The sequence below is a fragment of the Ammodytes marinus genome (assembly GCF_949987685.1).
Source record: "Ammodytes marinus genome assembly, chromosome: 3".
Classification (NCBI taxonomy): domain Eukaryota; kingdom Metazoa; phylum Chordata; class Actinopteri; order Uranoscopiformes; family Ammodytidae; genus Ammodytes; species Ammodytes marinus.
The window spans coordinates 31889613-31915091 of record NC_137232.1 but is presented as its reverse complement, the minus strand read 5'-3'; the positions used below and the strand labels follow the sequence as shown (position 1 = coordinate 31915091).

The 25479-nt window shown below is 41.2% G+C and overlaps 4 protein-coding genes across 9 annotated transcripts in view; 1 reads left to right on the top strand and 3 right to left on the bottom strand.

Annotated features, from left to right (window-relative positions):
* rasa2 (RAS p21 protein activator 2) overlaps positions 1–9322 on the bottom strand; it is a 34248-nt gene extending 24926 nt beyond the window's left edge. The window contains exons 1-4 of the mRNA XM_080053873.1: positions 9213–9322; positions 5588–5711; positions 806–909; positions 619–713 (exon numbers count right to left, since the gene is read on the bottom strand). Of these exons, the coding sequence (XP_079909999.1) occupies positions 619–713; positions 806–909; positions 5588–5711; positions 9213–9270 (381 nt within the window). The 5' untranslated portion in view covers positions 9271–9322. The remainder of the gene's footprint in view (positions 1–618; positions 714–805; positions 910–5587; positions 5712–9212) is intronic.
* Positions 9323–12055: 2733 nt separating this feature from the next.
* zbtb38 (zinc finger and BTB domain containing 38) lies at positions 12056–22190 on the bottom strand. Of its 2 annotated transcripts, none has more exons than XM_080053871.1 (2): positions 21869–22190; positions 12056–16349 (listed from the first exon to the last, which is right to left on the bottom strand). In XM_080053871.1, the coding sequence occupies exon 2, from the start codon at positions 16347–16349 to the stop codon at positions 12705–12707; it is 3645 nt and encodes a 1214-aa protein (XP_079909997.1). In that variant the 5' UTR covers positions 21869–22190; the 3' UTR covers positions 12056–12704. The 2 variants fall into 2 exon arrangements, with proteins under 2 accessions (XP_079909997.1, XP_079909998.1); XM_080053872.1 differs by lacking the exon at positions 21869–22190 and adding an exon at positions 19333–19436.
* On the bottom strand, positions 20455–24717 carry fbxo36a (F-box protein 36a; the record flags this gene model as incomplete). The annotated part of the gene is made up of 6 exons (XM_080024852.1): positions 20455–20495; positions 22760–22854; positions 23493–23638; positions 23771–23943; positions 24132–24240; positions 24622–24717. 6 exons carry the CDS (start codon positions 24715–24717, stop codon positions 20455–20457), a joined length of 660 nt encoding a protein of 219 aa, XP_079880978.1.
* A 459-nt stretch (positions 24718–25176) lies between these two features.
* trip12 (thyroid hormone receptor interactor 12) overlaps positions 25177–25479 on the top strand; it is a 31606-nt gene continuing 31303 nt past the window's right edge. For 4 of the 5 annotated variants that reach the window (XM_080025213.1, XM_080025212.1, XM_080025211.1 and 1 more), the window contains exon 1: positions 25177–25251. The gene's annotated coding sequence lies outside the window, so the exon portion shown is untranslated. Of the gene's footprint in view, positions 25252–25292; positions 25425–25479 lie in introns of those variants that run through there. The other variant, XM_080025209.1, reaches the window with a different exon arrangement.

Here is a 25479-nt window from a genome sequence, read left to right as displayed (position 1 = left end):
TTTAGCGAGTGCTAACAGCAGCAAGCTAACAACAAATGCCAGCTGCAGAGTGCTGACTTCAACAGAATATGTCCTCCTCTTCCCTGACTGGTTGTATACAACAATGATAACCTGGATGTATGCAGTAAAGCAAATTCTAACTAAGCATCTTGCATAAATCAAAACAATGGACCGGTCACATTTGAGAGACAACTAAATAAAAATAAGAAATCGAGAGAATAATACACCCGACTGCTGCGATCCTTGCATTTAATTTTTTTAATTTGGGCTGACAGTAGCAACCAATCGGTGAACAGAGTTGAGCACTGCCTTAAAAAAAAACAAGACAGCTTGGACAGAGACTATTTAACCTTACTTTGACATGGAAATGATCATATCTGGATGCAAATGTTACGACTACATGCGAGTCAATTTCCTGCTTTGGTATGTCGGGTTGCTGCAAGTTTGTGAAGGCATGCATCCCCTGAGACCAAAGTGGTGCATAATCAAGTCAATTACTTCCAAGTATGTGGACTTAAACCAAAATGAAGAGATAGATGCTATACGTTGAGTGCCAAGATTGTAAAATCGTACTTGTGGATGATCATTTTAAACATCCGACATTCCTGTATAAATTACCTGGACTTCTGAGTTAGGATCAACGGGATGAAGGCCAAACCAGTCCTCCTTCCCACTGTAGTTACACAGGTCATCTTTCCGGATTGACACTTTTCCTGTGAAAGACACAAACCCACACCGGCCCACATTAAACCACAATTCATCCACTCTTTAAACGTGTGTAAGGGCCTTACTTATTTCAACTTACCAACTGTTAGGTCCCTTTGAAAAACGCTTTTGGCATAAACATAGAAGGATAAACACTGAAAGGGACGTGGGATCTCAAAGTAGAAGTCTTCTCCATAGAAAGGGCTGTGGATAAAAGGCACAGGCTTTAATGAGTAAACAAGAATCCATCTGTGTGTGTGTGTGTGTGTGTGTGTGTGTGTGTGTGTGTGTGTGTGTGTGTGTGTGTGTGTGTGTGTGTGTGTGTAGTAAACTGGGACCACAGTATATTGGCTATAGCTGCATTACCTAATTTGAGCCATGACCCACATGTGTAAGCCTAACTGATATGTTAAGCTGTTTTCTCAAATCTGTGTTACAGCATTGTTATCTGACTACACTGGTGTGCAAATGCTTAAGAACATAGGAGAAGGCATCTACAGCATGAGCAATAGAATGACATCATTGCCCAACTGTACCCTATGTTTATAATAAAAATGCTGTACACACTGTTTAAACTTTTAACAGAATCGTGTGCACATCTGATCAAATTCCTCATGTGATATTCTGTTTTGATGATTTAGTAACAGGGCTCTAGACTAACTTTTTCACTAGAAGCACTGGTGCCACCAACTTTCTCAGTTTGCACAAGCGCACGATTTGGTGGGCAATGTGGCTGGAATTTGTACTTTATTTTCTTCAAAGTGCTTTCTTCCTGCCTGCCTGCCTCCTCAGTTGCCTCTTCACCTAGCCTGGTCCTTACCAGACCATCATACTTCATTTCATTTGTACAGAATGGAAATGAAAATTGAGCGGAAGTATGTAGGCGGGCAGTGAGACTCTTCACCAGCCTCCTCCAAACTCTCCTCATTCTTAAAAAAAGAAAAAGAAAATCCGCAATCGATGGTTTCGTGTTGATGCTCAGAGACGCACGTGTAGCCTATGTAGGCGCTGTCACACATTTACGAGCAGAGGATTTCCACAGAAGGTAAGGGCGCAGTAGGGTAAAGAACGAATGCGCCAGTGAACAAGTTTTACTACTTTTATACCCATTCGGTTTAACGTTTTACCTTAGTAAAACACTAATGATCATGCACTGGCACCAGTGCCACTAGGTAAAAAATTTACTGGCACGCCCCCAGAAAAACTGTGGCATTTACCACCATTTTGATGGCAGTCTAGACCCCTGAGTAACTATGCTACACAATGTGTACATTGCCGTATAATAAGTAGGAAAACAAAGATAACTACTGAATAAACTTGGTGTTGTACTCCAGCCAAATAACAAAATTATCATAGTTGAGCACAGATCATGTTACAACGGTTAAAGACAAAGGGTTTGTACATATTAACTGGGAAATGAAGTGTCCGAGCAGAAGGTGGACAACACAGGGTGCATCATGACTCATCAGGGTTGTGGGGAAGGTTCCTACTATGTGTTGTGTGTCATTGGCTCCAAAACCGCTCTCCTAATTTCCTTAATTTGCAGTCTAACAGGGAACATACCCTGTTACATTTATCTGTGAAATCTATTCTGTGCTACAGTATGTTCCTTTAACCTCACTAACGTACATGGGAAAAACAAAAAATGAGATCTGTAAAGTGGGAGCAGGGATGAGTAAAAGGTTTGAAAGGTTTTCAAAGTGCCATTTGGGAACAGGCAGGTGATTCAGCTAAAGGCCAGCAAGGAAATAGCATCTACTGATGAAAGCCGTTCTTCTACATTGTCAACCAGGCAGGTTGAAAAAAAAGGGTCCTTAGCATTAATATCAATACAATATTGTAAATCACACACACACACACACACACACACACACACACACACACACACACACACACACACACACACACACACACACACACACACACACACACACACACACACACACACACACACACACACACACACACACACACACACACACACACACACACACACACACACACACACACACACACACACACACACACACACACACACACACACACACACACACACGCACAGTTTCCAATCCTATTCCAATCACTCCAACAGCCTGTGCTACAATACTGTATAGACCCCAGCTCAGTGGCACAGATCTCTTCTTTTCAGCACAGAACCGACTTCCCTGTAGGAGCTGGCACAAACACAGAGTGCCCAAGCATCTGTGCCTCTCAGTCCTGCCAAAAGAACTACCTCACGAAGCAAGACCGCGAAGCTAGACAGCTTGATCTGACACAGCCGATTGTAGGTTAAGCACTACCTCGATGTACGTGCTGCCTGCAGATGGGCCACCTGTCCCAAACAGCCTGAACATTACTTTACACATTGTACTGGATTAACCTTTCCTATATTCCAACTAAAACCCTTGCCTTTTACATTTTGACTCATTTTAGGCCGGTTAAGTTGACAAAGTTCGGATTAATTTTGCATTCAGTGGGGAAAAACATAAATGTAGTATCAAAATGAATGGGCAGCTGGCATGAAAACGACTTGGTGGACACAAAAAAAAAAAAAAAAAAAAAGACATGTCGGCGGACAAACATTACTTCAGTTTACAGTTCATGTGCCTTCATGTATGATACTTTATAATTCCACTTTTTGGAGACTGTGTGCCTTGATATTGTCCCCAGACCCCAAGCCTAACTTGTAAATATTTAACTTCCTGTACTTTTCCCCCCACTTTTTTTTATCCGAGTATTTTATTAAACCCGAGTGAAATAGCATTTTTAATTCCTCTAGTTGTCAGAATTTAGAATACTTAAATGAACCCTGAGAAAATGAAATATCTGCAAAGACATACATTCACTACTAGTATTAAGGGAATGTGGTCCTTTAAGCTCTTCAATTTGTGCACTGATGCCTCCTTTTCTACCATGTATGCATCTTGGATGGTGAAATATCTTCCCTGACACTTCCGCACTAGGCTTGGCCAACGTATCCACTGTACACCGGCCCACACATCCTCTTCAACATCACATGGAATTATGTACTTGTAACCTGCCTATTCTGTAACACTCAAACGTACACCCACCATACATACCTTCCCTCTTGTTGTCCTAGCTATTCTAAAAAAAATTGAAAATGCTAACTAGAGCGCTACTTGACCACAATTGATTAAACATGCCTGCTTTATCCAAGGGATTCGCTGCAATTAACGCTTTCGTACTGCCCTTTAAACCATTAGAAACAGGAGCACTTACAACACGCATGAGTCAAGCACCAAAAAAAAAAGCAGTGGACCAAATTGAAGTGATTAATAAGCTGTGTTAAACAGAGGCTAAGGTAGTTGAGAGTGACACAGAGCGAAAGACATGGGAGAGCGTGGGAGGACACACTTCCTCAGAGACAGTAAAATCCTTTTGAACGGCACCGAAATCAGGAGAGAGAAAGAGAGAGGGAGAGAGAGACAGAGACAGAGACAGAGAGAGAAAAAGAGCTGTTGTGAAATACCTAGAGAAGGCAGGCCCGTGTTTACAGTGAGTGCAATGATGTAGATTGAAACCTAAAAAGGTTTCCTGGTGCCCACACCTTTCTCTGAATCACTTGTGAACATGTAAGCATTAGTAAAATAGCTCATAATCAGTCTGAATCACAATGTTCCCCCCGGCTAAAATGGTCATAAAGAGCTACGAGTCACGTATTGACAGTTTGTATGATACGATGTAATAATCAAATGAGTTCATCTCAAAGCCGGCATTCCATCCATAAATGGCCAGCAGCAAGCATGATTAGTAGAAATGCTTCCTAATGAGAGATTTACTCAGCAGGTTATTTAGATTTGAAAACTTTGACTCCGCTTCTTGAAAACACGATAAACTGTAGAAAGAATAACCAACAACAGGACAGTTCATTAAACACTTAAATGTGAGAAAGCCAAGTCTCACGTCCAGAAGAAAACTGATGTATAACTGTATAAGGCTGGTTCTCACAAATCTGTAATATGATAAATGGGGAATAATAAATCATTTAAATATACATAACTTTATGTCACTGAAATAGGACGTTACATACAACACTCATTCCAATAATTGTGTCAGTTCAACAACCGATGCATTAGCAGATACAAAAGTTGCATTTTATGGGACAGTTTTCAGTATTTAGTGGTGTTATCTTGTTTATTTCTACCCACCCCTACTGACTGACATTAGTCTAGATTAGAATACATTGAAAAAGACTGGAGGGGGAAATAGCACAAATAAGAGACACACCACACTAAACCTTTGCCTATGCATAAACAGAGGGATGTTTTGGATTTCTTGTATAGCCAACAGTTCATGCTAGAGATGAGATGTGCAATGACTGGACTTGAAGAGAAAGCAAACCAAAGAGTGTAATAATTCCCCCTGAATAAGGTTTCTTCACACACACATGACTTTAATAGTACTCATACCTTTGACAACAATGTCCCTCTCCCCCAACTGATAATATGGACCTGCCATTTAATACAGCGTTTGACACAAACTACCATACCATCCTACTCATTTAATGGCAAAGAAACCTCCACTCACCAATAAGGCTTTATTATTATAATATTTTCACATGCAATATAAAACGTGTTTAACATTCTAGAAAAAAAATATTCAAACGTTAGTCCTTTCCTGAGACGGTCTAATCAACCTACTGTCTAGACATCATTAGGGAGTGGCATTTTGTGTAACTGTAAAGTATGTCGGGATTAAGTTAACTCTGTATATGAAATGTAATAAAAAGTTAATACATGTTTAAAAAGGTGAGTTTTTGTTAACATACTCAACACCTTAACGTTGCCCCACAAATCAGATAATAAGAAGACGGGTTCCATGAATGTTGGCGGTAACAGGAGGTAACTAACGTGCTGCTTACCTGATGCATTTCTCAAACACCTTGGTGCGGAACACCTCCTCCTGATCCAGACTTATGGTGCAAAAGGTGCAGAGATCCCTTTGTCGATTTGGACCCGAGACTGGACCTAGGTTCTTAGCTTCACCTGCAGCACCACGACAAGAACACCATTACTAAACTCCACAGGCATAAAAACAACAACAACAACAACAGTAGTCCTTCTCAAGTTAAATAATCATTAAAGAATTACAAAAACACACATGCATGTGTTGCAAGTTGTGCAGCTGATTTGTTGGTACATCAATTACACATGTTTTGGACACTTGTACCTCTATACTTCGAAAAATGTCATATTTATGTTTTCAAAAAGGGTCATTTGGACCAATTTACTGCAACAAACAAGTGCTAGTCCTTCAACTCGGAAAAGCTGAGTTCCTACTGTTGATCTTCACTAAAAAAGTAAATGTCCTTCAATTATGATAATGCTTCATTTCACAGAAAATGCTTTTACTAATCAACATCCTCGTGTATATGTGGGACGCAGGCTCTTGCCAGTTGTTGGGGCAAGCTGCAGAGCGGATGTAGCTCAAGTAGACTTGAGGATCCTATGTGGTTAAAAACATGAAACATTGACTTCCTCAGCATAACCAGCGGCGACAGTACAGCGCTGATTCACAAATGACCACACACACACACACACACGCACACGCACACACACGCGCACACACACACACGCGCACACACACACACACACACACACACACACACTTCCATTTCATTGCAGGCAGGCCCAGATTACGTGCCAAATGATCAATTACCAAATCAAAGACATAAATTAAACCCTGAAGATCTTCTGAACAGCTCAATGGCAGTACTTCTCAATGGCAGAACTTCTCAATGAGTCAGATTTGGACTGGAGGATTAGAGGAGCAAAAGGCGGCAGCAGCAGTCTAAAACAGTCCATTAGCTTCGGGTAGGTAGCATAAGCCCAGGTGAAGACATCATTACGAAAAGCCACCTGTGAGATCAGCCATTTAACAGTCTATTCATATATTGGTGTGTTGCTAATCTTAGACTGTTCGTCACTAAGCCTGGACGAGAATGATCTGGTTGGAAGTAGAGCACGCAAAGCAAGCAGACACAAACACAAACACATATATGTAGTATACGTTTAGCCTAGCCTAACCCCTACTGCCATGCCTTCTCTTCATAAACATCTCCACTAAAAACAGAAGGGTGTCACCTTGTTACAACCATGAGCCAAAGGTCACAGAGTTGGTCTAAACAATACCTGTGTTAGCGGAAGACTGCTTTGTCATTTCAACAACTGTTCCTTTCCTAAACTGTTCATCACAATGAAAAGAAATAAATAAGTGGCACGTATTGAAATCTAAAAATCTTTTTGAGAAATCATCTTCACAGTATGCCACCTCCGCTGTTGTAGGCTAAAGGAAAAACGGCTAAGTGTGAACGAGGAAGAATGGACTTTCGTAAGACTGCAAAGTGACATGCCATTGTAGTTCCTCTATTTTGTTCTGCTTAGCGTTCTCTCATTAATTCATAGTAGTGAAACTGTGGCCTTCCTATTGTGTGCTATACGAGAAGGGCTGCACGATTCTAACTTTAAATGACAATCATGATTTTTCTCCTCTGGATTTTATCTCGCGATTCTCTCATTTCAACACAAACATTTGACACTGTGAAAATGTAGAATGTTAAAGTAACAGATTTAGAATACATAATATAAATGAAGAAAATCTAGCACCCAGTCCATTTGGACAACCAACCAAACACTGTATTCAAAAAGGTTAAAAACGTAAGTCTACAGGATCAACATTTTGGGGCTTCAAGGAGGAATACTGGCAAGTTATAAAATCTAATTAGTTGTTAGCGTGAATGATACATTAATAGCTTGTTTTTTTTGTACATTGCATAGCTTATTGTCATTGACATATCAGCTGGAATTGTTCCAAGAGTAAAGAAGTTAACATACAGCCCGACTTGAATACATAGGGGAATATGAGCAAGAGAATAGTCATCATTTAGAAATGAGATTGCATAAATATATGAATCAAGATCCAATTTTTTTCTTACAATTAATTGTGCAGCCCATACTAGTTAGCCTATATCCACATAAAATCCACACATTTAAGGCACATTGACATGGTCTACTACACCTACTTTAGAAACCCCCAAGCGCGCCATATCATAAAAAAAATAAGCTTTGGTCAATAGAACTAATTTAAGATACAACTGACAATAATATAATCATGTTATCTTAAGTAATAAAAGGAAAACTCATATTGAGTTCCAGCTCATATTTTAACTGATCACTTCTCTGAAACTTTTATTCCCAATCAAGATGAGGCAATGCCTTTTGGGGCAAATTTAAATGCGGACCATAATCAATTACCTCGAACACCAACACAGAGACGATGGACTAATGAATGTGTAAAAACTGAGAATCATCTAATCTGCTGCAGCATGTGTAACAGCTTGCCATCTGTGACTACAAGTGCATAATGGTCAACAGTAAAGCTTGTGTGATTTCAATCTCAAAATGCCAGTAATGGTTGAAACTTCATCTTGAAGATAATTCGGCACAAAAACCCTATTAGACATTGAAGCAGGTAGCCTATTATGTTGTGTGGACTAACTTGAGCCTGTGCATGAGGATAGGGAAACTGGCTTTTGACTTTTAAAGACAATGTTTCCGTTTGTAACATTATAATAACTACACTGGAGTAATTTCTTTGCCATTTGCAGTATTTGGTGCTGCAGGCAAGATACCGAACTCATCCCTACAGGAGCTTTAGTCATTTTTGTAGTGTAGTCAATGGTGAGACGTGCTAATTGCGTTTAAATGATTCTCGATGAATGCCTTCACATACAGTAGGTCGGAGAGCAAAGACTTTAGTGACAAAAGTCGTCAGGTTGGTCACTCCCTCACCTCATCATTCAACATACCATTGTGTGATACACTTGGCAATGATTGGCACAAGTCAGTTACCAAGTTTTGACATTGTTATGGTGGATATTTAACGTTGGGTGTCTTAACACTTGAAAAGCTAACGTTGAAATCTGAAAGGATGAGCGACCATTAGTTTGCTGCTCGAGAACCCCCCCAAATATGCGTTGCGTTCAAACAATATGTTGTCGCTGAAACTGATGTCATTATGATGTCTATAAACATAAGCTGTAGAGGGTAGCGTCAACTGACTGGAACGGTTGGTAGTGGATAGCCTGCGTTGCCACCAACATTAACCTGCCTTACAGGGCAGCACTAGTTAGTCGTGAAAAAGAAAAAAACACCCGCATTTTGTAAACGCTGAACATTTTCCAATACATATTTAACAACCAATTTGCTCAAACAGCGTGTCTGACTCTCGTGTAGCCCGGACTCGATGAATGAAATAATTCACAACAAGCTAGTAGCTTGCTGCTAGCATGCTAGGCTAAGTTGACGTTAGGCAGCAGGCAGCAGACCGACCAGATGAACTGGCTGTCTCTGCCTCCACACACGCCGCTCCGCGCCGCGCCGCGCCCCTTCGGCTTCCCCTCTCTCGCCCGCCTGCTCGCTTGTGCCACCGACCTCTTCTCCCCCTATGGGAGACAGAAACCACCCGCTCGCCAGTCACAGACTTACATATTTTGCCCCGAAGGCTCTGTACAATCCGAATCCCCGCGTCGTCCTCTTCCGCCATGGTCAGAGCTGACTGTTGTCGCTGCTCCGGTGCTCTCAGCGCTGCTTTATCATATCCGTTTATGAATGCAGGCAGAGCGGAGGAGAGCCAGCCCCACTGCCGCGTCACGCCAGGTCCCGTACACACTGGTGCCTTCAAGCGTCTCGACAAATATCACGCTTCCTCAATGGTCGAGCGTCGTGTATTGGCTTGCACTTAAATCTGGAGATGGTAGGAGTTTATGAAAGAGATTTAAAGTATGCAGATCTCTGTTGTGCTCAATGTGCCTATTATCCAACGACCAACACTCCTGGATAGCTGATACTTTGACTTTCGAGGCTAGTTTAGCCAGCTAATCTTGGATAACAGTGATTTAGCTTAACCCATGAGTTTAACCCTATGGTTTAACCCTGTCTGTGTATGACATACTGCCTTGAGGCAGATTCAGGTGTGTGAATCGTGTGAATTAATTAGCCTACCAGTGCTACGAAAAGAAATAACTGAGGCACACCGTTGTATGAAGAATTATTTTAAACATTTAAATTTGATTAGTCTTGCAAAAAATATTCATGCTTAATTACTGTTGAATAGTCTATTAAATTAAAAGAATAATGTAGATTTAATTTCATTACAGATTTGGCCTAATATGAGCAGCATTTTAAGTATGCTGATTAGTGATCATATTAGACCAAATCTGGAATAGTATCAGTAACATCACATGAGTTGTTGCTAATTGCTATCATTGTTTTTTTTAATATAGGCCTAGGGCTGGCCTGATTTGATCACAAAAAAGGACTGATTACAGTAGTCAGGATAGGGTAACATTATGTGAAACAGTCTGACAGAAAGATGAATTAATCAGTAAAGGTAATAATTTAGTTTTCATTTCTGAAGATAGAATTACGCAATACTAATATATCCACAAAGAGAAAATATGTTTTGTAAACTGACTGCAGGCTCTACAAAAAAATCCCCCTCCCCTGAAACTGCGTAAGGCACTTTTTAAATGGAGCATATTGAAATGTCTGCAAACATCAGAGTTAGCTAGTCTATAAGTCTATTATTTGTGTAGAAATCTTGAAAGTTACCTGGCAAACATGTAGCCTGTTTTGACTTTAACTAAGGCATTTAGGCCTACTAATAAGAATGTCCTCAAAAACTGTTAAAAAAATCAGTTTTAAGTTTAATGTACATTTGTGTAAAATTCTTTATGATCTCAATTGCATTTTCTTTGAACAGAGACTTATGTCCGTGTGTGTGTGTGTGTGTGTGTGTGTGTGTGTGTGTGTGTGTGTGTGTGTGTGTGTGTGTGTCTGTGTCTGTGTCTTAACTGGGTTACAACTTTTAGCAGGATAGTTTAATGTAAAGTGGCTAAAATTATACTATATTGCTTTTAAAACCCCCTTTCCCATATTCCTTTTGAATGCTAACTCATACATCCTGTGCTGTCTTCTTCTCCTCCAAGGTAATCTTGCTTTTGGTTTGATGAAAACACAGGTCAGATCCTCATCGCTGATAGTGGGCACAGAGCTTGAAAGGAGGTATGTATTATAACTTTTATGTCCTCTTTTTAACACGAAACACAGCATCCATCTATAAACCAATAACATCTAATCAAAAGGTTATACCTTGTTATTCATTTGGTATTTATCATAAGTGTGTACCAAAGTAATAATAAGGTTATCATTAAGTCTGCACATTATGTCACAAACGTCTCTGCTGTTACCATCAAAGCTTTGAATTGAAAATGTAAATATTTAATGTCGTCTATAGATATATATTTTTTTAAAATATATTAATTTAATTTAAATTTTGTAAGGCAAATCTTTGTATTTGGAACCCTTTTTAATTCAGATCATTGTCAGAAGTGATTCAACACAAGAACATATATAGAGCTAAAATGTGTTCATATCAAGTCTCTGTTGTCTAAATCACATTATGTTAAAGCACAATAGTAGCTGCTGTGCAATACAGTGAGAATGTGTCATTTCCAGATGTAAACTGAATTGAGTGCAAGCACATGTTTCTCATTATACTACTACAACAATATGAAGATTTTACTTCATATGAGTACAACTATTCTTCTTATATCTCAAGTCGATGCCATTTGCTATGCTTAATTGCTGCTGTGCTCACATGATGCTCACATTCATCTGAAATGACATAAGTCATTAATAACAATACATGACTTGTTACATCACTGTCTTTAATATATATTCTTCCTCCTTGAAATGACAGAATACACTAGGATAGGGGAAAAGCGCGTGTTGAGTAGTACCTTTATGACTAAAACTTATGATTCCTCTGTTACATCACCTGACCAGTCTTAGAAAGAAGCATGGAATTTAGAAACATCTGGAAATTTGGTCTGGTCAGATGCACGTTTCGAGAAAGAACGAGGGAAATAACTTCTCAGGCCGGCTGCAGTTCCCTTGAGGACCACGAGCAGCAGATAACCACCATATGGCTTTATATTTAGGAAATTGTCTGCCGTGGAACAGGTTTTTATACCAGTATGACTGTTTGAATCCTACTTTTTAAAATGTCCCTTCACAATTCCACACTGCATGACTTTAAGGGTTTCTGTGACAATTTTTTTTTTACCAACGGTATCAGTGAATCTTCAAATGTGCTTGTGTAACGTGTGGATCAGTGGTCACGCAGAACTTTGGATTAATAGTCAATAAGCACTTTTCGTATTGCTATGGTAGGGTTAGGGGAAAAAATAGGGGAAAAAAAGCACAAGATACAATTGTTTGCAATCTTAACAACATTTATTTGATTATTTTACATGTTTTATGCATAAAAACACAAAAGTAGTAACTTAAATCTCAATGGTGAATTGATAAGAAGACTTATACCAATGGTGCTTAGAATTTAAATTGAATCATCAAAGTATTTGACCAAAATATTATTATAGTCAAACTATAAAGTGCAAATCACAATGGCCAGTTAACTGAAAGGCTGATTCAGAAATGTGACAGTTGTAAAACTTGTGTTGTTGTCCCTGTACATATTCTAAAAAGTGAAGATGTAACTATGGTAGAAAGCTTTCCAGTAGTCAAACACATCCTACTCTTGTTCTGAAGTTGCCCACCGCTTAAGGAACCATTACTAATATTTATATATTCTGTTTACCGTTACAGTCATATCTCTTGAGTGTGTGTGTATAAGTATGTATGCATAGACAATGGACAGAGTAAAGTCAGTGTCTTAAGATCCTATATTATGCAAAAAATATGTTCTACAAACGTGTAAAAACTCAGTTGTTGAGTTAAGGGAAGAAATTACAGCCTATACACTGATATTACATCCTTATGTTACGCGCTGTCCATTCCAAACATTTTATTGGCCTCGGCTGCAGAGACACCATGGCAACTCTCAAAATCCCCAAGCAGAGAATTTGCTTGAAGTCAAGTTGCCCTTTTGTTTTTGACTATTGTTGGTCACAGCCCTCAAATATCTTTAAAAAATGGCTCCCCTTTGCACACCCATTTCTCTGGCTTGTGTATTGAAATGTGGGTACCTTTTTTTTCAGAGTCATTTTCCCTAAAGACTTTAACGGACTTGTCACGCTCATTGTGACTGGTTGTTCTTGGTCCCATCAAAATGTCCTTGTTGCCGTCACTGTCTCTGGCTTGCTTTTTTGAGATGAGATGCATAGAATGGTGTGCATTGATCCTCTTTTTCGGGATTTTATGTTTAACAGAAAACGATGGGTCAACGCAGGGGGATAATGGACTTTTAATGTTGGGAAATGACATGTCTTGGTAGGCAGTCAAAGACATACAGTCTGTTGTGTCCTCAATTTTAGGCTTCAGTTTATCAATGGAAAAATGTCCTCCCTCACTTTTAATGTCAGGGCCGCCTTGATCGTCACTGTCTTCTGTTTTAATGTTGACTTGTTTACTGTCTTCGCTCATATGCGCAGAGTATTTAGAACATGGTGTGAAGTCGTCATAGTCGTATCCCTCCTCGTTTGTCTCCTTGTGCTTTTTCTCGTGACTTTTCTTAGTGGCAAGGTAGAGAAAACGCTGGGGACAGAAGGAGCAGCGATACTTCTTCTCTGGGTTGGGGCTTCGGTGTGTGTTATCAAAGCAGGAGCCATTTTCCATACAGCTGTTGCAGATGTAATCACCACCTGCAGGGACCTCCCCAGGGGGACCTTGCTTACCACAGGTCCGGCAGAAACATGGGTGGCAACCAATAACATGAGCTCTCAGACCGGTCTCTGTGATGAAAGAGCTGTCACAAATGTCACAGTTGTAGGTGGCCCTCGGGCTGGAGTTTCTGCTGAGACTTCGTTTCACCTCTCCGCTACCACCTGAGATGCTCTCTTCCGTCAGCAAAGCACTTTTACCAAGGTGGGCGTCAGTGACAACAGTTCGATCTACACATGTTTCAGGGTAACCGTGAAACAGCGACTTCCTGTGCTTGAATCTCAACTTCTTCCTTTTCTTTTTGGCTTTGTAAGAATAGTAGGGACGCCAAGGCATATCAGCAGTGTCACAGTCATTGGGCTCATCGTATGTCTCTGGCTCTGTGGAGGCACCGGCTTCATGTCTTAGGCGGAGTCTGGGGCTGTCTTCCCTGGTTAAACGGCACTGGTTCGGGCTCTGTCCCTCACTCGTTTCTCTGATTCTCTTTTTCTTTCTGGGGAAGAGCTTCGAGCCTTTGATTTGGCGACGGATGATTGCCTCATTGCCTATTTTCACTGTTATCTGACAGAGCGGCATGGCAACACCATCCAGAGATGGACCCAGGCATGCAGGTTTGGCAATATATGTTTCTGTCTTTGCCCTAACTGTTTTATCACGCACTAGCTTCTCTGTACTTGATCGTAGCAACTCCTTCGTCATGTCCTCAACTCTTTTTGCAGAGGCCGATAGCTCACCTAACTTTTTAACAGTGATCAAAGAGTTTAAGAATGGCACATTATGACCGATTTGCTTTGATGAGTTACTTGGTACTGGAGGGTCTTCTCTGTAACCCACTACAGGAGACTCAGTATCGTAGTTACTGAAGGGTGAATCTCTATTCTCGGCCTCTTGTCTTGTGCCCCTCTGAATTTCCACTTCACTGTGCAGGATTTTGTCAATATCCTGGTCACATGGCTTGTCAAAGCTGATGCGAGGCATAACAGGGGCCACCATTTTTGTCGTTGTCATGAATGTCGGGGGGAATGTAACAGTATCAGGGTGGCTGATCAGACCATTTTCTTCAAATAGTGGAATAAGAGCGTTGCTGTCTGGTGGGGCTTGATCACCTCTTTCATCACCTTCTGAATATGTTTCACTGTACGTCTTGTATCGTCTCTTTCTAAACTTCATCGGCAGAAGCCTGTAGAGTTTGATCGGGTAAACGCTGGCTTTAAGCCCACCGTTGGCAGATTTCTTCTTCACAGCGAGACTGGGATCAATGCCGTGAAAGGACTTCTGATGGTTCTTCAAGATATAATATGTCATGAATGTCTCCAGGCAGAAAATGCACTGATAGCGGCGTTCACCTGTGTGCCAGATTTCATGCTTAGTACGGTACTCTGCCAAGGCAAACACTTTATTACAATAATGACAGGGGTAGGCCCTCTGCCAGGAATGTACATTCTCATGCCGCTTCAGACTGGATAGGGTGACATAGATCCGTTTGCACACACTGCAGTTGTATCTCCTCTGACTTCCACCATGTCTCACTGCCTTCTCATTCTGTGGGGGCTCTGGTTGTTGCTCTTGAAGGGGCTCAGGGATGTAAGGGTTAGAGAGGTCCTCAGATGGAAGCTGTGCCCTGTTATTCTCAATGCTCGGCATGTCATCTTCATTGAGGTTGACCTCTTTGTTTGATAAATCAGTAGCATCTAGTTTAGGCGGGCCTCTTCCAGCTCTGGGACAGACCTGCTCATGGTTGCGCAGCCGCTTGTGGTGTATGAATTTTCTGTGACAGAACTTACAAAACAAATGACTGACAAAACGCTTTTTGTGTACCTCTGAGTGAATGGTGAGAAGAGCTTTGTTTGTGAATATCTCTGGACATTGTTCACAACCATAAATGGAAATGCTGGCCTCTGCTTGAGGGGAAAGGGTTGGTGGACCCAACTCCATTTGAACATTGTCAGGGGCTATAGGCATTCCTGGGTCTATTGTTTTTTCTGTTTCTGCCTCTGAAAAAAGCGGTGGTGATGTCATGACTGCAACAGGTGCTGCAGAAACGCCACCAGCTAACATGGGGGTTATTGTTTTTGGTTTATTTGTTTCTGGTTCAGCTGGTGTTGGCAGAATACTTTTACCCAAAGCGCCTGTCAGCCTGTGGCGCTTTTTAAGTGGGCCTGTGTTTCTGTAAATAGGTTGCTTTGGCTGAAGTATTGCTGGCTTACAGACCTTCTTGTTGTCCCACTGACAGCTATCCTGGACTTCAGTAGATTTGCTAACTGCATATGAGTGATCTGAGAGGTCTTGGGTTGTCTCATTGTTCCCGTTTAGGCAGGAGGTTGTAGGGCTGTTTGATGGGAGCTGTCCCACCACTTTGGGTGACTGTCTCCCCCCATTAGTTTGAACCAGAGGGGTGAACAGATTGTTCACAGGACACACTTCAGTGATAGAGAAGGCATTGGTAATGCGTGGCCCTCTGGTTATGTCTGTCTCCTCGGGCTTGGAAGCTTCCTTCTTTGTTTTTTTAGACACTGGGGCTGTGCTGGAGACTGTGGATTTAACACATTCTTCCTGCCTCTCGTGCTCTGCAAGCTTCTCTAGAAACGGAATTCCAAGTCTTTTTCCAGCTGCGACCAGCCCCCCCTGGTCTTCTGCACCAGGGGTTATCACCTTTGAGCAGTAGATAAAGTTGAGGATACTGGCAAATACCTCAGACTTTAGGTCCATCAGCTCCAGCACTTGGCTAGAGCTCCATGTATCAGAAGCGGTCAGAGCGTTCCTGAAGTAGCCGCTGCAGGCTGCCAGGATGTTCTTGTGCGCCCGAAACTTAACATCTTCCACCACGATGGTAACATCACAGAAGAGGCCTTGTGAGCGTTGCTCATTGAGTTTGCTGAGCACAGTGTGAGGGTGAGCACTATCCATCAGGTTCTGAGTGCATGGGGACACCACAGTCATCTAAAAAAAAGAAATAATTACATCAGATTATTACAAAATATTACATCCAACTGTTATGTTATTGTTACAAAGATTGAGATGATGTATGCACATTTAGTTTTTAACAGTATTTTAGCTCTTCTAGTTTTTTAACACTAGATGGCAGTAATCTACTGAGTGATAAGCGCCTGTGCCAACAGTCTGCTCAACAGTTGTAGTGACTGAAGCCATCAAAAACTCCATCCTGTCTCGGTAAAAAATATTGTTAATTTTGGATGCTTTTATTGAACTGATTCAAGATTTTTCCACTAACATATTTAGTCCCTTGTCTTATTTTGTTTTCCCAATTCTTGTTTCTCTGCCTTAGAAGAGACCTTTACTACCATTGAAAGGCTGAATTTGTCTGTATGAAGCTTGACTCATTGTGCTATTGTAGGGGAGACCTTTTAGATGGAAAACTGAAGTATTTTAAAACACTTTTGCTTTGATATTTCATTAACAGCAAGCTCCAAACCATTTTTCAGTGCTAAGATGTGGGGCAATGCTTGTTTTGAGTATTGCGTTTACATCGTAAAGGGGTATTTCAAATTATGGCTTTTAAAAAATATGAGGGAAGGCATGTCGATGATACTGTGAATATCCCTTTGAACAGCTTAGGGGTTACACACCCAGGTGAGCGTGTGTCATGCAGTTACTTATAGAAAATATTATGAGAATTATCTTTTTTTTGTTTGTGAAAGGAAATCATTTGATATGTGTCAGACCTGTAGCATCTGACCTAGAATAGTAATGTGAAGGCTGTGATTAAAAAAGCCTTGGCTATAGTGACCTTATGTATGACGTTCTCCATTACTATTTTTGTCTGCCCAATTCTTTTCTTACTTCTCTGTTCCATTCCTGGTTTTCCCTGCGGATGACCTTGCTTTTTCATACATGGAATATTCTTGTCATGAGCAAACCGAGTTGGCTAAATATCCACTAATTCCAGAACAAAGTCATGAGATCATCTTTAATCTCCGCCGTTAAACAACAGCATTACCATAAATGCAATGGAAGCCTTGGCCTGCACCTGGTCAAATTTTACCCATGTCAGTCATACATTTGTTTTGTCATTTAATTATAATAAATACATTTATATTTCTGGTGGTAAGCAATTCAATATGGTTCAGTTGTCATGACAGCCTTATTCTTCCCACAGCCTATAGGTTAATGGGAAAAAGACATGCAGACAGTTCAGCACAGATGACTCATATGCCCTCTTCTCTAGTTGTGTGTCAGCCGGCAGTTCGATGCATCGTTTTATTTGTCTCTTACAGTTTTTGTCAACTCTAACTACAGGGAGCAGTTAATTAATGCCTCATGAGGGAAATAGCTGCCAATAATGGCAAATGATGTAATGTAATGTAGCACATTATTACAATTATCACTGCTAATATCACTGTAATGCTATACTAGGACACACATCTTCGTCTTGTAGTCATTACTTTGCTTTATATGCAGGCAGGTTAGATGGAGAATGACATCGACAAAGCAGCATCTGTCTGTATATTTCATTTCATTTAACTTTTATTTATCCTCGAGAGTGTTTGATCTTTGAGGGATGCGCTATCTGAAACTGTTAAAGGAAGTTTAAGTTCATTCATTCTTACTTTTGGACGACCATGCATCACCCAGCATGGTGTTCTAATTGTGGCCTACTCACATCAGAGTGAGCATGGTTTGAGTCTAAACTGACTCATCTAGCATGCTGACTGAACCTGCTAATACACATTCGGCTTGCTCTTGCGAGTGATGAATAATCACAGCTGTGTCGACGTTATTTAAACAATTAACTTTAGCTCAGAAAGACGTATGTTCTTCACATGTATTATTTTTTTTCATAATTTACGGCTGTGGTAATCATACCGTGAGTGACTGGAGGCAATATGGCTAAATTTAGTGTTTCTCTGTTGCAAACTTGTTCTCTGCTCTGCGTGCTTAGTTGAGAGATTTAATTGAAGAAAATTACACCGAGATGGGTCTCAGGTTGTCAGTAGGCTACACTTTGATTTTTACTATTTTTTGTCTTGGGCATCACGCACCATTTGGCAATTTGTTGGAATGTTGTATCTTGAGGGTAATACATTTACAGTATGATTTTGTTTACTTAAAGGGGTTTAGGTCATTTACAAGTGATTTTGTTTTATGTTCATTTTTTTCACTCATTTCCAATTTTGCTGTTGTCGTGAAACAAATACAATATGGCCGCCATTCTTTCAAAGCCCCTCAGACTGCTGAATACACCACAGACATCCTGCCTTCTTTCTCAGACAGGCCTCCGTTGTCATGGCAACATGCTATGGCGCAGCACTTATTGGGATTCAGCTGGATGGCAAGTCTGTATTAGCTGCCCGGGTATTCTTTCTCCTCTCTCCCACAAATATCATGCCCTCTCTGAGAAACATACGGCAGAGTGGTCGAGGTTTGCCTTTGTCTATGCCTGACTATACTTTGTGCACGTATGTTAGTCAGTGTGTCTTTGTCTGCAGCAGACCCAAAGGACTTTCTCATCTGATACCTGCAAGTGATGTGCCCCTGCTTTTATCCTAATTTCTCAGTTTTTGCAGTTCGCAGAAGCAGTTTCACACATACTCCTAGGTTGCTTTCTCACTTTACCACTTTCACTTTTCACAATTTATATAGCAAGTGTTGTGGGTAATTGTCACCACATGCTGAGCGGAAATTTTGAATGTGTCGTCAGCGCTTCTGATTTTGCCACACCCAGCCTTACTTTACCTTCAAAGCTCAAGCGAAATTATTGTAATTTTTTCTGTCGCTTCAACCTGTGAAATAAAAATCCCCACGTACCAAAACCACAAACCAAGAAATAACAGTATAGCAGAGACAGTCTTGTCAAACAAAAAGCGAAATGTCAGCGCTAAAGCCACTTCACGCACCCCTGCAAAGTGCACTTCCGCAACAAAACAAACAGGTTATAAATTGAGGGAAAGCATGCAAAACATACCTTAGTAAATCAGAGAAAAAGATGCAGGGCGAACAGGAAACGGTGTAATGCAGCATCCCTTATCTAAAGCCTTATACGTAAAATACAGTTTGGTGAGAGCAAGGCGAAAGTAAAACATTTTTTCTATGATGGTCGCTGCACAGTGGTGTTGTGAGAAGCTGAGCTTTTTCTGACGTCTTTCTTCCTCTCCCTCCCTCTCTGTGTGCAGATGACTCTAGCTCCAACGTCCTTCGCCTCTATCCATGCAGCCCTGGTCCTGGGCTAGATCTGCCCTGCCCTCCTCTGACTGTCCCTCTTCTGTCCTGCTACGGCTATAGGAGTATCTCACAGTTTATACTGCTTGTAGCTAAACCCGGAGTATGGGTCTGCCTTAGCGCTAGCTGGGCAACTGAAGCATTCGTTCTGGAGCCGCTGAGCAGGAAACGACAACTTTTATTATTAAGCATGGCAGAGTGGCTGAAGGGAGAGCGGAGAGATGCTGGGTGCTACATCACACACCAGCTCTGTGCTCGATGCTACAGCCAGAGAAAATGCTCAGCTGCATTGCTGTTAGCAGAGCAGAGTGAGGGGTGCAACGCATGCGGTATTAAATCTCCTCAGCACCGCACCAGCTAGATCCCGATGCATCAACGTTGACCAAAAGGAAAAATCTTGTTTACATGAAACTAAATCGACATATAAAACAAGCATTTTGAATGCATAATGCCGCACCATCTGTTTCATGCCTATGCACACAGCAATATATTACACCTAAGCCTCTCGCCCGTGCTTACGGAGTCACTGTGGTTAGGTAATGCAGAACCTGGGATAAGATGGCAGCGACTATACTGCCCTATTGTGTTTCACAGCGGTCACAGGACAGATGTTTATCGATGCTTTTTCTCACGATCGCAGTGAGCGTGCAAACTGAATGCAAGGCTGAGGGGAAAATAAGAGAGTCCTGTTATCAGAGGGGACTCTCAGTATACCTATATAGTGGCTGCTGATTGATGCAAAAGCAGCAGATGCGTCAGCACTGCAGACGAGGGGGAGGGGAGGAAGCTGAACCCGACATGGCACTGGGAGTCTCCCGCTAGCCTCTGAGGACGGAAGCAGCTCTTTTATTTACATAACCCAGCCTGGTCATATGACTGTGTAGGTCTTCTTCTCATACTGGCTGAGACCTACACAGGACAATTTAATGTTGTGTTAACTTTAAAAGACAAAGCAGCAGGTGCCATATCGTTATGCGGGCACTCACTCATTGCCCTAAAGACAGGAAATGTGCTATTCATGGAGCGTTTTAGCTTTAGCCCACTCAAAGATCAGCCCTAATTTTAGCTGCTTTCCTTTAGGCACATCACATTATGTTGTTGTTAACTAATCCAAGGGATGGGGCATAACTGGCTTCAGTGCAATTCCAAACAAAACCTAAATTTGTGAAACTTGGAGAGAGCACGGCTGTAGTCAAAGTGGGGTGAGTATGCAACAACCACCTCAGCTGACTCCTGTCAGTCGAAAATATCTAGGATTCTAGTCCTCAAAAAAGACAACCATTGCACTTATAAGACCCTAACTTGTTGTAGACCAAACAATATTGCTATGTTTAAAAAGAGAAGAGAGGTTTTCAGCTGGACTGCGGTCGGACAATTGAAAATACAGACACTACCACTGAACATATGTGTTATAATTTGGCCACAATTTAACACATTGACCGAACACGGTTAATACTATGCCATATAGGCCTATTAGGTTTCCGGCTTGTCTTGTTGTTGACTGTTGTATACATTTGGGGTTCTCTCTTGCATCTAAGTTTCTTTCCAGTAAGTCCATCTGAGGTATTTAAAGATAACTCACTGTTTACAGTTAAATTCTTGGAGCATTCTTAGTTTTAGTCCTCATGTCAATTCTCCCTCAGTAACTTCACTGATTTGAAGTGAAGGCAGGTTGAGAAGACAACATTATCTATACCATTGCTTCTTTATACAATCCAGTCCATCGCATAGTCTTCTTTTAGCCTTATTATATTGAAACAATCACTCGTTTTACACTTACAGTATGGATTGTATACCTTATAAATACATGTAGTCTGAAATCCATGCCAAAAAACAAGATCATTTTTAATCATTTGTATCTCAAAAAGAGTGTACCATTGTTAACTATTTTAACAATTGTATAATTTCCCTTTGTAGTTTCATTAGTCATACTTATGAGAAAATTAGGAAACATTCCAATGAAAGAGCTCAGACCTTACAATGTAAAGGGGATCATATGGAGTATTTTGGAAGAAGCACCTTGTTGCCCCCTCACTTAATATCACAGCTAGGAAGTGTCCCAAACCACAGGACAATGTTACCAGGCCTCTGATGCTCAGTAAGCTCAGCCGTGGCCTTTAGAGACGCTGATCAGCAGGGAGGCACAGACCGCACTACAAGGCTGAGTAGGCCTCATCTTCATTCTCGAAGCATTCGCACTGTTAGCATACAAAGACACTCATCCCCTGGTAGCACATATGGTGCTGCCTTGTTAACAAGCACTCACAGTTTGAGTTGCCTACCAAAATGTTTCTGTGCTGAAGGTCTTCCTGGGCCTGTCTCTGCCGCTGTGGACGCCTCTCTGCTGTTTGTTTAGGAGGAGGAAAGGAGAGCGACAACCCGGCTGCCGTTCTCCCTTTGGCCTAGATTAGGCCTTCACCATCTTCCCTCGTCACTGCTGTCTGAAAGTTGCCTGTGGACTATGGCTCTGGCAGAGGTTCTTCCCTGTTTCCTGCTTTGTGTAGTTGCTTTCTGGAGGCTGCTGCCTCTGCTGCGTCACTCCTACTGCATCACTGACCCGCAAAGAGTTGCTCAGAAGGAGGGGTTGGCGTGGTGAATGACTGGAGGCAAGGGATAAGTGGAAAAACAACCGGCACTGCATTTCACCGCTCCAGCAAACAAATGGATGAGGCTTCCGCTCTGCCTCAGTTTAGGGCCTAGTAGCTGCTGTGGTATTCAGGAAGTGGGTCGGGAGACAGATCCTTTATTGTTACGTAATGAATATTTTTCCTCCCAGAGCAGACACAGCTGAGAAGGCGGTATCCAGTGTTCAGAGGCTAATAATAGGACATGGTACCTACCAGTCAAGGCTGAATGCAGTCATGTCAGATCAGTCCAACACCCAGCTATCATTTGGTAAGCAAAGGAGCATATTTAATATTGGGGGTTTATGTAAAATCTGCTGCTTTTAAACATGCACTGGAAAACACAGGACAACGGAATGACTTGTGTTTGTGGTTATATTTTGTTATCCATTTGTGGCAAAAGAGACAAGGGCAGCACTTCAGTATAGCTGTTTAGTTAAAAGTGTTGTTCCATATGTTGTCTCCGTTAAAATAATGTACCTTTATGTTTGAAACAGAAAAGGAAACAGCTCATACCTTTTGACTCATGTTATTGTAGCTTGCGTGTACAGGTTTCGGGTGAGGCAGGACCGGCGTGGCAGATGCCATTCGAATTGTATTTGTACAAGGTTGCAATCCAGAATTCTGTGTTGTGCTCTTTAGGCCTGGATATGGTAACCAGAATTACAACACTTGTTTTGCACACGTTACCCAAGGGTTTATTTGCTTGATCCTCCACCTCCCATCATCTGACTCCAGTTTCCATTGCCATGTTGCTCCCTCTGCTGGCTGCATGGGCAAACACAGCACAGACATCACATAAAAACCCAGGTTAGACAGAGACAGCATTGAGTGCTGATGGCCTTCAACAGAGGGCGCAAGAATAGTTTACTGACAAATGTAAACAGGAAGTATGTTGGAAAAGGACCAATTACTGTGATATGAAATCTGCGGAGCTCCCGTTGCTTAAATATGCTTTATTTTTTAACCCTTTTTAGCCTTTTATGTTTAAATATGACTCAAAGTGCTGTATGACACAACAGTATGTTGATTTATTTCACCAAAAATATTACACAAATAACTCTTTTCAACATACATAACTGGCAAGTATCACCATCTATCCATAACACTGGTGGCAATCGCTGTCATGAATGGTCTAACTAGAAAGTAGCAACACAAACATTTGGCACAAACTTAACATTCACTAAACTCACTGAAAAACAGTAATACTGGTTCTACATCCACTGTGACAGCCTTTGGATTGTGGCTGTTTTAAAGCAAAAATTAACTCCTGTTGCATCACTTCTGCTGCATACTTCCACCGTTGTGGAAAAAGGTAAAGAAGGTCTTCCTCCAGCCCATGGCATTTGCTAAGCCCTCCATGTCGCTTGTAAACTCCGCACAGCGATTCCTTACAGTGTGCTCCCAAAACTTCTCAGAATTGCAGAGCTGGTACAGTCCAATCAGAGCACAAGGCAACAATGCAGTTGTCAGTTTAGTTATGAATATTAGCACAAATGCACATTTCAAATAAACTAAATATAGACCTAATCTAAACGTATTATTTCAAGAAGCTCTTACCTTTCTGAATCTTTTTGAAACCCCTGCCACTATTGGGGTTTCTTTCAGCTGGATGTAGGACATGATTCTGAGCAATAACTCATCAGGTAAGCGCTCCAGGTAATCAAACTCTCCTTCACAGAGGGATATTGTGTAGTCCAGGATCCTATGTCCAAAAACAGTGCTGACTTGTTCTAAAGAGGGGAAATGGCAGAGAACAGCCTTGAACATCACACTCTTGAAATTATAAGCGTTCTCTGTCAATAATAGATTTCCATGAAAGCAAATTCTTAGTCCAAAACAAAGGAAGGCTTTGTCAAACTATATTAAGAATACAGGGATGAATTGGGTCATGTATCTGGATAAATAATCCATTCCTTACGCTTTAGCACTTTATGACTTGTAAAATCCTGATGGGATAGCTTCACCTCCCTGGGTGGAGCACCTCTGCATTCAATTCGCACAGAAATCCTCCATGATTTCCATATTACCTATGTAAGAAACAAGAAATACCCTCATAAATATAACAGGAACAGAGGAATGACCCATGCTTGTTCATTTTACATTGACATCAAAACACTAGTTAGGCCTACTTTGACTTTTATCGCTTGTGTGTTTACATCATCAATCGTGATGATGTAAACACTTCACTGGCTGGTAAGACAGACTTTGTTTAACTTTCCAGAAAGTGGTCTACAATGTTGCCTATGTAGCCTAATATTAGCCCAAAAAGGTAATTTAGGTAGGCCTAAGTTAAGAAGCGCCAGTTAGGCTAGGCTTAGCCTACAAATGCACCGTCGTTCCTATCAACACCTAGCTTTTTTATAGTTAGGCTATTAGTTGAGACTCATTTAAAAAAAAAAGTACTCTACCTCATCTTTGGTAACAATAAGTTGGAAAAAATCTTTTGCAGGAGGTGGACCCTGACCATTAATTTCAAATAGCTCCTTTCCGAGCAAGGATGCCATTTTGGACGCAGAATTGTAACTATGACAACTCAACTGAAAGGTAACTGAAATAACAGTTTACCTAATAAGGACAAGAAAGCAGTTTGGTTAATATTATTTCACAAAAAGCTTACGAAGGACAATTTAATTATAATAATAAATGAATTTATTATAACAACAACTGTGTATGTGTATTATGGATACGGGGGGTCACGACCCAGCGGATTGATACTCCATATTTGTGACAAGCTAGTGTTACCAATGACTCCAGTATTGCAGTAGTTATGTTGAATATCGATGGATATGCTATAGCTCAATCCCTGCTTTATGGCGCTATATTTCTAGAGTAATACTTCTACTATTCTCAGCTGAATCGTTTGGTTAAATAACAAGCAGAAGCCGAAAGCTTAAAATCAAAAGTAAATAGTCCCTCGGCGGATGGATCACGCGGACGTATATTGCAGTTGTAGGCCCCTCAGCTGATGTGAAACTAGCAGAGAGAGAAAAGAGGAGCTGGTGCACTGTCTGTTACAACTACAACACTGGAACAAATAGGTAACAACATTATACAAAAAAAGGTAGACATTTTCAGTGACATCTCAGCCAACAGTCTCTTGGACCTTCGAAGATATCCAATTTCGAAATACATCGGTGGAATTATGATTCAGTGTTGCGAAAATATCTCGAATCCCGTTCCTGCTTTCCTGTTATTTTTTTGTGTCTAAAAGGTATCCGAGGCCATTTCTTTTCGCTAAGCTAGCGATTCCGTGCTAGCTGCTAGCT

What these genes read in the sequence shown, in the direction of transcription:
- zbtb38 (XM_080053871.1), bottom strand. Translation starts at nt 16,349, where the DNA reads ATGACTGTGGTGTCCCCATGCACTCAGAACCTGATGGATAGTGCTCAC.